Here is an 11,441-nt window from a genome sequence, read left to right as displayed (position 1 = left end):
GCTATCTACATATTATAGGCGAATAAATCATAGTATGAGGTTTACAATTTGATCCTCAAGTCACCCAGCTGGTAACACTTTATTTTTTTATGTCCTCCTCACTCTCTCAGTTGCTAGAAATCACCAGTTCTAACTTTAAGTGATGACAGGGTCTTATTTCATCCATTAAGCATAAGCTTGAAGATTGTAGTGAGGAGAACAATGTAGGAGGCTTTTGTTGGAGAGTGTAGACTTTGCAGTCAGCAATTCCCATCCTGACTTCTCTCCTTACCTGTGAGGCTTGGGACCACGGCAAGACACTCAGTCCTCTTGAGGCTCTGTTTTCTATGGTTGGGATGCCACAGTGTTTTTTACAAGTAATTATAAACAAAAATCTTACCTAAAATTTTATACCATTAACCTTTATTTCACTTATTAACTTTTACTTCCACCATTAACTATTACGTATTTTATTTATGCTTTGTGTCCATGAGTGATGGGTTAATGCGTTTCACTGGAATACAGTGAGCAGCACGGGCTGAAAGTATCTACTCGCCTACAGTGCAGCCTCTTACACAGGCAGAATAAAGTCAGGCAGGCAAGGTTTTATATAGATGTATATATTTTTTCCTTTTAAATGCACAGTAAAATGAAGGGCCTTTAAAGCTCTCTCAGGACGAGGAGGGAAGTTACCATAACACCACGCAGGAAGGAAAGCACACTGGGTGTGGTCCATGCATCAAATGGCTACTTGTATAAAAATGTTCAGGAATTTTCAGCTATCCACGGGCACCTGTGGAGCTAGAGCCAGTCTTATTCTTTAGAAGGAACAGCAGCCGCAGGCAGTGGAAGAGAAGATAGTATACTTAGATGTACATATAAGACAGTTTTCCAAGCTAAGTAATGGCATCTGTGCCGCAACATTTGTTGTCAGTGAAAGAGAAATACAGTAATGCTAAAGTAAAACATATTTGCTTGTAACTTTTAAAAATTTCCTTTATTCAGAATCATACTTTTTTTTCACTCTTACCATTATGAAAATTTAAAAAAATATAGCGCTTGGTGCAATGACATACTACTTTTAATTATTATTCAAACACTTAATGCAGGTTTCTCACAGTTTACATGTGAGAATTTAGCATGATCCAAACTCAAATATCCACTTCTCATATCTTTCAATGTCTGCAGCAGATACTGACTTAGAAACCTTTTTTAAAGCCATTTCAAAATCCTCCATAGTTGTAGGCATGTGCATTTCTTCTCTTGAAAGATTTCTGATTTCTTCTGGGGTCAAACCTTCAATACGCCTTCTCATTGCCATCAAGGATGCATCCCTAGGTTTTAAAAACGTGTAAACAAAAAAAATGTTTCAGTGCATATGTTATTCTGTAATTATCTTATTACATATACATATGTAGTACTGCATAGAATCCAGTACTGGACTATAAGGCCTGTTTTTGACTTGTTTTTTTAGCAGTTGAATCTGAGCAAAAAGCCCAAGAAGAATTAAAAGGATATAATAAGATAGCAATTCAATTTTATTAAAAGTGTACCATAATATAAAGAATAAGCATCACAGAGACAGGAGAGAGGCTGTTAGCTAACACTAACGTAATACCAAAACTTGTGTCTCTGACTAGATTATAACGTGGGTCTTTATTCTTCATCTGTCTTAATTCAGCATAAAAACTTCATAATAGAAGCTTATACCCACAAAAACCTATGCTTCAAAAAAAAAGAAAAAAAACACCTATGCTTCCAAAATAATTCATACCTGCACACGTTGGTAATGTCCGCACCTGAATAACCTTCCATGTTTTCTGCTATACTTGCAAGGTCAACATCATCAGCCAATTCCAGCTCACGTAGACTTATTCGTAATAGCTCCTCCCTGCCTTTTGCTATTGGTAGAAACAAATTTAAAAATGTAAGCCTTCAACATAAACAATGTTTTATTTTTCTCCAGTCTACTTTGAGAAGTTGTTTTCCAATTCTTCGAGCTCATTTGCTTAAAAAATTTAAGACCTATTCCTTACTGAATTTACTGCATTTATTTTAAAATTTTAATTAATTTTTATTTTTTAAAATTGAAGTATTTCATTGAATTTTAAATTTCCTAGTATCAAGGCTTTAGGCTCCAAATATAGCCAAACCAGTTAAAATAAGGAAAGACATCCTACGTTTGTCTTGGAAAGTTAATTAATACCAAATTTTAAAATTTCTAAGCAAAACTACCTAAGAGTTAACATGACCTTTCTGATTCAAATAAAGATACCTGATGGCAATGGAATATAGATTCTTTTTTCAAGACGTCGTCTTAAAGCCTCATCAATATCCCAGGGAAAATTAGTAGCTGCCAGAACCATAACCATTTTGGAAGGGTCGTCATTTTCAGAAGCACCTCCAACACCTTTAGGAAGGATAAGAACACAGTAAAAAAATAAAAAGCAAAGCTCAACTACTTAAAGATCATCAGATATTTAGCACAACATTAAAAGCAGGGTAATCGTCAAGCCTCCCTAAGACTTACAAAGCTAACTGGTATGTATGTGAATTTGTGGTGCAAGAAAAATGAGTTTTTGCAGTGTGCAAAAAATAGGACTCAAAATAGATTTGATCAAAAGACTAGTTCAGCACAACTACATAGCAATTTAGAAATTCTTCAAAACCATACATATCCCTCTCTAAGGCCAATTAATCGGCATTTGTTTCAGTTTCATGGCTAAAAATGAGATCAGTGTGTATGACAGAGGGTGTCCTGTGAATAAACAGCCATAATTGCTGGTGTGTCGCCACTGTCAGTGCACCCAGTTTACCGCTGGCGATCTCCAGGACCGACTGGCCAGCCCCGCGTCCCTGGGGCTGCACTATGAGTGGGGCTTGCTCAGCACTATGAGTGGGGCTTGCTCAGCTCACGCAGAGACACAGGCATACCGTCCATCTGAATCAGCAGCTCGGCTTTCACCCTTCTGCTTGCCTCGTGCTCTTCGGAAGTCCCTCTGCGGCTACAAATGGAATCTATCTCATCAATAAATATGGTGGCTGGAGAGTAAAATCGAGCCTGAAGGGAGAAAGCGTGCAACACCAGGTTTTTATTTCATTGAAAAGTCATCTATAGTTCAGCAATTAGAAAAGAGCTGTGGAGCCTGCCACCCTGTGCATCTCTCCCTCTTTGCCTAATACTGGGGAGAGAGGATAGAACTGGAACAGCTAAAATACAGCTTCTAATATAGACCTATCATATACTTAAATCTTACATGGCCATTTTTTATACTATTCAATACTATAACTGATTATCTTCAACATGTATTTGTTTATGAGTCATATAAATACAGGATTATCCTGTACACTACAATAATATGGACAACAATGGTGGGAAGACATTTACAGATACTGACGTGTTCTAAAGTTCTAGAAAAATTTTTGTTAAAGAGAACCATTACCTTAAATAAAATCACATAGATTCCCTCTAAGGGATTCTAATTTAATTGCCATTTTTCATTTGACTAATACAAGTACACCTGACCCTTGAACGACTCGGGTTTGAACTGCATGGGTCCACTCATATGTGGATAGTTTTCCATAGTAAATACTACGGTACTACACAGTCTGCGGTTGGTTGAACCAAAGGATGTGGAAGAACCGTGGATACAGAGGGCTCACTATAAGTTATATGCAGATTAACCTTCACGTTGTTCAAGGGTCAACTGATTTTTATCCTCTTAAGTTGTCAATTAGAGGTCAATTTAAATGGCCTTAGTTTTTTTTTTGAGATAAAATTCATATACCATAAAATTCACCATTTAAACCATTTTAAAGTGACAATTCAGTATTTAGTATATTAACAATGTTGTGCAACCATCATCACTATCAAATTCCAGAACATTTTCACTGCCTCCAAAAATAACCCATACTTCCCTGCCCCTAGCCCCTGGTAATCACAAATCTATTTTCTGTCTTTCTGCATTTACCTATTCTGGACATTTCAAATAAATGGGATCATACAATATGTGGCCTTTTGTGTCTGCCTTCTTTCATTTAGCATGTTTTCAATGTTTATCTATATTGTAGCATGTACAGTACTTCACTCTTTTTTTTGTCTGCATTGGGTCTTCGTTGCTGTGTGCAGGCTTTCTCTAGTTGCGGACAGCGGGGTCTATTCTTCGTTGCGGTGTGCGGGCTTCTCATTGCAGTCGCTTCTCTTGTTGCAGAGCATGGGCTCTAGGCACGCAGGTTTCAGTAGTTGTGGCATGCAGGCTCAGTAGTTGTGGCGCACGGGCTTAGTTGCTCCATGGCATGTGGGATCTTCCCGGACCAGGGATCAAACCCGTGTCCCCTGCATTGGCAGGCGGATTCTTAACCACTGAGCCACCAGGAAGTCTCAGCACTTCATTCTTTTTTATGGCTGAATAATATCCCCCAAGTTTATTTTTGTACCTTAAATGCATTTCTTCCCCAAACCAAAGAACAGGGAAGACTGATCCCTTAACTAATAGATCTAGTCAAGTATTATCTAGTAAACAGCTGTGTAAGACTCAATAGTATCACCCGTTTCTTAAGGAGACTGAAGAGGCATTTAATTTTATTTACTTATTGTTTTTAGTAGACTTTTTTAAAATTGGAGTATAGTTGATAAGAAGCATTTTATTATAGTAACTAATGTTTATCGTTAATCATTTTTTAAACAAAATATCCAAACTTACAGAATCACTGCACAAGAAAGCTTGAACGTAAAATGCAAGTCCACAATGGCAAGTGAACATTACAGATTTGAACACGCAATTGTACTGGGTTCATCAATTCTTTGGACCATGAGGTTATAATTCAGTATCCTCTAAGAGGTGATTGTGTTGAAAGCACAGTGCTTCCAAAGTATAGATTTAGTTTTAGTCTGTTCACTTGGGAAATCCTAATAGTTAAATCTCACTTTCTTTTCTAGTTAAAAACTTGAATTCTAAGTCATCTACTGCCTCCAAAGGGATAGTAAGATAATAATAATAATTTTAAATTTTATTTATTTATTTTTGGCTGCGTTGGGTCTTTGTTGCAGTGTGCGGGCTTATTGTGGTGGCTTCTCTTGTTGCAGAGCACGGGATCTAGGCACACAGCCTTCATTAGTTGTGGCATGCAGGCTCAGTAGTTGTGGCTCGCAGGCTCTAGAGTGCAGGCTCAGTAGTTGTGGCGCAAGGGCTTAGTTGCTCCGTGGCATGTGGGATCCTTCCGGACCAGGGATCGAACCCGTGTCCCCTGCACTGGCAGGCAGATTCTTAACCAAGAGCCCTAATAATACATTTTTAATAAGGTATCCTTACTTGGATCTTAGGTACTGTGTACAAACATTTTTGTACTTTCTTTTCAAGAAACAGAGGGAGAAAAATAAACTGGATGGAGGGAAAGAAAGAAAAAAGCAAACATGCAAGAAAATTTATAATTGAAATTCTAGCTAGCAACCATCTACCAACAGAACCAACAACAAAAATTAAATTTCAAGCAAAAATTACTAGATTGAGTCTTCCCAAATACTGAGGGTGTGCAGAAAGGTCTGACTTAAAGCAGAGGCTATGTGGCACATTTAAAATTGGCTTTGGATGACCTGAGAAAGTAATGTAGAGAGACTTGGAGAGGAAACCAATTGTTTCTGCCTGCACAGCATGGCTCCTTATGATAAGAGAAGCTCTCTTTCTCATTTGTAAATCATCTCTCTCTCATTCTTATTCCATTACTTCAAGAGAGGCCAACTCTGCTGGAGTCCCAGGAGGGTCCAGGCATACGCATGTGACTGAAAAGAGACCAAACATTAATCTCTGGAATTTTGCTGCAACAACTGAGATTGTTGTTCACTTGATTAGGTTTCTGACACTTGAAAATGAAAGTTCCTGACAATACAACAAAAACTATACAATTAAGTTTTTATATGTGTTTGTTACCATGTCATGTGAAAAACCCTGGACAGACTTTTATAATATTTAAGTGGCCTTATTCAAAATACAGGCCCTGAGGAATGCTCACTTTGAGAGGTCCAGGGGGAGGGGCACTCAAGAGAGAGGCAGTCATCTGTAGAGCAGTCAAAACCAAAATATGAGAGGCAGTACAGTTTTACTCGAGAGAGTCCATATGAACAGAAGCAAATCAAGGTGGTTTCAAATGAGCCCTAACCGAAATGCAGAAAGGCAGAAGCTCCCATCTGCAGGCACTGGTTTGTGACTGAGCCCCTGCTCAAGTGGGCAACTCAAAGTAGCTCGCTCCAGATAAGCAAGGACTTGTTTAAAGATGGTTAAGATTCTCCTGGGCAATACCAGGGAAGCAGTAAAAAATAAGTTGTTTGATATGTCTTTATAAACCGCAGTATACAAAAATATTGCAAATTACTACTTTGTAAGAGGCTTTCCCTCATAGAAGAAAATAGTCCTTTTTCCTTAATATAAAACCCTACATTAAAAAAAAATCAGATAACTCTTAAACAGTAACAGTTAATATTTATGAGTCCTTATGAGTCAGGCTCCGTATTAAGCAGTTTACATGTATTGGCTGATTTCACCCTCCAAACATTACAGAGGTAGGTCCTAAATTACTGTCCTCCTCTTATAGATAAAGCAACTGAGGGACAGGAGAGGAATTTTCCCACAGTTAGCCATCTAGGAAAGTGACAGAAGTGGGGTCTTAACCCAGGCCACCGGACTCTAAAGACGCCACACTTAGCCATTCACCCTATTTACTTTTTTTTTTTTCTTTTTTGGCATGCGGGATATCTTAGTTCCCCAACCAGAGTTTGAACCTGTGCCCCCTGCAGTGGGAGCGTGGAGTCTTAACCACTGGACCATCAGGGAAGTCCCCATTCACCCTATTTAGCTTACTTTTTTTTTAAATAAAATTTTTAAAATATTTATTTTGGCCGCTCCGGGTCTCAGTTGCGGCATGCAGACTTCTTAGTTGTGGCACGCATGGGGGATCTAGTTCCCCGACGAGGGATCGAACCCGGGCCCCCGGCACTGGGAGCGTGGAGTCTTACCCACTGGACCACCAGGGAAGTCCCCTAGCTTACATTTTTAAAAGGCCTAGTTATTCTGGAATACTGACAATATAATTTTTCCCCTGAAGCAAATAGCAAGCTAATTTTTTAAAAGGATCTAAGAGGTTCTCCATTAGATTCCTATTGTGGGATGGACTATTAATAATCCATAAGAACTTGTCAGAATTTACATCCTGCCTTATGAATTATCGAAGTTGAAGGAGAAAGAAAATGGGAACCGAAACAGGAAGAAGCCTTTACAGAAAACAGATAACATGAAATTGTGAGGGTTTTGTTTGTTTATTCTCAGCCTAGGAAGGAAGATCTGGTATAATATTAGCATGGTCATCTAAGGTTTTGTCCACCACGACCAGGAATGTAAATCTTTTTCACTATCTATATAATAAACATAACTCTGTCCTCATGCATATAACTACACAATTTCTTAAATGAGGTAAGACGGAAACAGTAAGTGAAACAAAGTCTGAAGTCTAAAAAGCTGTTGAATTCAACCTAAACACTCAAGCAGAACTTGTTGAATTACATTTCTTCTACTGATACTCAGATGAGTGGCAGTGGAAGAAGGAAAAAGAAACTCAAAGAAGCGAAGAACTTAATCTAAAGACTGGGTCATTAAACTCAGGGTATTTGATATAGTTAATAGATTGGAGGTAATCTCAGTTCCATATCTACTTATGATTTTCACCTTTTCTCATTTTTGTTCTAATACTGCATTTACGATAACTAAGCCTGATTTAAAAACCGTAATAATTTCACATTCCTATAGCAGATCAGTAATGCAGATCCCGTAACATGAGCATGTCCATAAGCTAACAGAGACAGCCTTTCATCCAGAGAAAAGGAGTCAAAGAGAAATGCAAGTTATTCATGTTAGTATTGAATAAAAATTTTCTTCAAGAGCACAGGAATCACACTCTGGGCACAAAAGCATCCTGCCTAGCGATTCTACATGCTGTAGTTACAACTCACTTTCTCCCCTTCTAGAGGTAAAGAATCATTAGAGTTAGCTCAAGCACTCACCATTTCGAACAGAAGACGAACAAGCTTCTCAGACTCTCCTCTGTATTTGGAAGTCAGAGTTGATGAAGAGACATTGAAGAATGTTGTCTTGCATTCAGTAGCTACTGCTTTAGCAAGGAGGGTCTTTCCTGTGCCAGGTGGGCCAACCATCAACACTCCCTGTTGGGAATATAATAGCATCAGCAAAGGATTTATGTGCCATTGTTCTAATTCACAAGAATTCCGTTACTAAGGATCAATTTTCAACCAACTGACACATAATATTAAGACAAGTAAAAGACAAAGATAAACAGAAGGATACTTTATCACAAATTTACTTTTTCCATTACAAAAGTAGGGGAACTACACATTATTAAAAAATTGGAACTAAGAGATGAGAAATAATATAATCAATATTATAGTACTGATATAATATCATACCCTAACACAGGTACCATTAGTATCTGGATATATTTCCTGCTAGTCTTTTTGCTCAAATTAGTTTTTTTTTTTTTACATAGCTGTATGTCCATAATTTTGTATCTTGCTTATCACTTAACCTTTCAAGAATTTTAAAACATAAGTACAGAGTTAGCCATTAGCACATTTCCCAAATCCAAGTTTTTTGGACAGTCTCTTTTCATATCAGCACATGACTTTTAAAAAGTACTCATTAGATACAGATATATCTTATTAGTTTCTTAAGAACAATTCCAAGAAATATAGATGTAAGTTCTGCAACACAACACGTAAAATGGAGTATTTTTGCATTAGGTGACCTGTTCATATTTGCGAATGTAAGCTCATTATAAGTCTGCTATGTGTCCAACTTTCCAAATATTCACATTGTACCTATTCCTTTTTTTTTAGTAAATTTATTTATTCATTCATTCATTCATTCATTCATTTATTTATGCTGCATTGGGTCTTCGTTGCTGTGCATGGGCTTTCTCTAGTTGCGGTGAGCAGGGGCTACTCTTCGTTGCAGTGCGCGTGCTTCTCATTTGTGGTGGCTTCTCTTGTTGCAGAGCACGGGCTCTAGGTGCGCAGGCTTCCATAGTGGGCTCAGTAGTTGTGGCACATGGGCTTAGCTGCTCCGCAGCAAGTGGGACCTTCTTGGACCAGGGCTCGAACCCGTGTCCCCTGCATTGGCAGGTGGAGTCTTAACCGCTGTGCCACCAGGGAAGTCCTGTACCTATTTCTTATTCTGGAAACCTTGCAGTAGCTCTTGGTCTAAACAAAGTTCTGAATAACACAACATAGTTTAAAATAACTTTCTTTACCTGCTCTATTTTCTCCTCCCACTTCCCCCAACACAGATAAATACTGGCTTTCTATAGCAATGCACTTGCCATTTGCTTTGACAATGCCGTTACAGTAATACACTTACTTTCCATGGTCTCCTAATGCCTTTGAAGAATTCTGGCATCCACATTGGTAACACCACAGCTTCCTTAAGCAACTTTTTAGCTTCTACTAAATCAGCAATATCATCCCTGAAAGAGAAGATATTTTATCAACAACCTTGTAGTTGTTGATAAACTAACTACAACAACCTAACTCTATGTAGTCATTCTTGAGAATCACTGAAAGCACATGATTTTACGTTGGTGACAGAATGCTAAGCTTCTTCCTAGGCACTAGTGAACTAACACACTGTGACGAGGCCTGCCACACCAACCAGTATATAGAAGAGCACAATCTGAATCTTCGATTCTTTTTTAATTTTTTAAAATATTTATTTATTTGGCCGCATCAGGTCTTAGTTGCGGCACGTGGGATCTTCGTTGCCGTGTGGGGAATCTTCAGTTGTAGTGTGTGGGATCCGGTTCCCTGACCAGGGATCGAACTCGAGCCCCCTGCATTAGGAGCGCAGAGTCTTACCCACTGGACCACCAGGGAAGTCCCTGAATCTTCAATTCTTGGGAGTAATGATTTTCAGCTTGGTGAATGAGAACACAGGTCTATAGGCCTACAATTTAAGTATTATGCCATTTCATTTTAAAGTTCTGCTCTTAAAATGCTCATTCCATAAATTCCATGATTTAGAAATAATGAGCCCATTAAAAAAACCCATAAAGAATAAAAAGGGCATAAAGCAGATACAGCTTGCAAAACTGCTGTTTTGCCCCCAACCCTATCAAGAGATAGACACCAAGATTAAAGAGTATCATAGAAAAAAAATTAAAAATAAAAAAATAAAAAATAAATAAAGAGTATCATAGAGATTGCCGTGAAGTCATCTCCAACCACTAGAACACAACTACTACTACAACAACCGGTACACGTGGCATGATAATATATTATGATATATGACATGATAATATATTTGAAAATACCCCTCAAAACTATACCTAAAAATAATTAAAGTTTTAACAAAAAACGTATAACAGAATGTACCTAACTTTGTGGGAAAGGGAGATTTATAACTCACTGTGATAAATTACAGTTCTTTGATTAGATATAATATTTATTTTTTTAATTGAAGTATAGTTGATTTACACTTTTGTATTAGTTTCAGGTGTACAGCAGGGTGATTCAGTTAGACATACAACTACATCTATTTTTTTTTTCAGTCTTTTCCCTTAGGTTATTCCAAAGGGATTCTTTTCCCTTTAGGTTATTACAAAATATTAAGTATAGTTCCCTATGCTAATATAGTAGGTCCTTGTTGGTTACCTATTTTATATATAGCAGTGTGTGTATGTTAATCCCAAACTCCTAACTTATCCCTTAGATATAACAGGAATAAAGTTGAGAACCACTGCTCTAATAGGATATAAAAGCAACATATATTGTATAAACCTAAAGATAACAAGTAATACACACGCATAGAATCACTGCCATTTTACCACTGGAGAATGTCCCCAAAAGATGTAATTTCTGTGATCTTGTTCCCATTCTGTATGTAGAATTTTTAATTTAATAAGAATTTTATTATTATTTCATTAAATTAAAAAATCTCAGACAAAAACTGGTACAGCCTGAACCAAAGTCAAGTTTTTCATTACGTGTCATGCTCACATTGTATGTCCTCAGGTTCTATCCTCAAGGACTGATCTTCAGTACATGCCCACATTTGTTCCATTTTCTGTTCCAAAAAGCAACACCCAATTATTTTGTTGTGATATAACTTACCATCGAACATTGGGATTCTGAGAAATTATATCTCTTTCCAAAGCTTCTACTAAGTCCTTATCGTATCCAGTACTATCAAATTTATTTGTCTCTGGTTCTGTAACTGCAGCAGGTGATTTGTTCTACACAAACAGAGAGAAAAAACAAGAGCTTTTGATTGACTCAAAAATTATATTTTGTTTCTATGAGTCAGAAACAAAGATTGGACTTAGGTGACATTTTTTAAAAAGCTAATGTAATAGTACCAACTAATAAGGACAGAATCAAAGACTACAAGTCATCCTTCTACATCAAC

The 11,441-nt window shown here is 37.5% G+C and overlaps 1 protein-coding gene across 1 annotated transcript in view; it reads right to left on the bottom strand.

The window, feature by feature from the left end:
• Positions 1–957: 957 nt before the first annotated feature.
• KATNA1 (katanin catalytic subunit A1) overlaps positions 958–11,441 on the bottom strand; it is a 35,537-nt gene continuing 25,053 nt past the window's right edge. The window contains exons 5-11 of the mRNA XM_027083657.1: positions 11,147–11,268; positions 9,399–9,504; positions 8,030–8,188; positions 2,914–3,040; positions 2,255–2,389; positions 1,754–1,880; positions 958–1,313 (exon numbers count right to left, since the gene is read on the bottom strand). Coding sequence (XP_026939458.1) covers positions 1,115–1,313; positions 1,754–1,880; positions 2,255–2,389; positions 2,914–3,040; positions 8,030–8,188; positions 9,399–9,504; positions 11,147–11,268 — 975 coding nt within the window. The 3' untranslated portion in view covers positions 958–1,114. The remainder of the gene's footprint in view (positions 1,314–1,753; positions 1,881–2,254; positions 2,390–2,913; positions 3,041–8,029; positions 8,189–9,398; positions 9,505–11,146; positions 11,269–11,441) is intronic.

The sequence above is a fragment of the Aethalodelphis obliquidens genome, unplaced genomic scaffold (assembly GCF_003676395.1).
Source record: "Aethalodelphis obliquidens isolate GAN/ISIS:26980383/991018 unplaced genomic scaffold, ASM367639v1 scaffold3, whole genome shotgun sequence".
Lineage (NCBI taxonomy): Eukaryota > Metazoa > Chordata > Mammalia > Artiodactyla > Delphinidae > Aethalodelphis > Aethalodelphis obliquidens.
The sequence above is the reverse complement of the archived record's forward strand: the minus strand, read 5'-3'. Positions and strand labels throughout refer to the sequence as shown.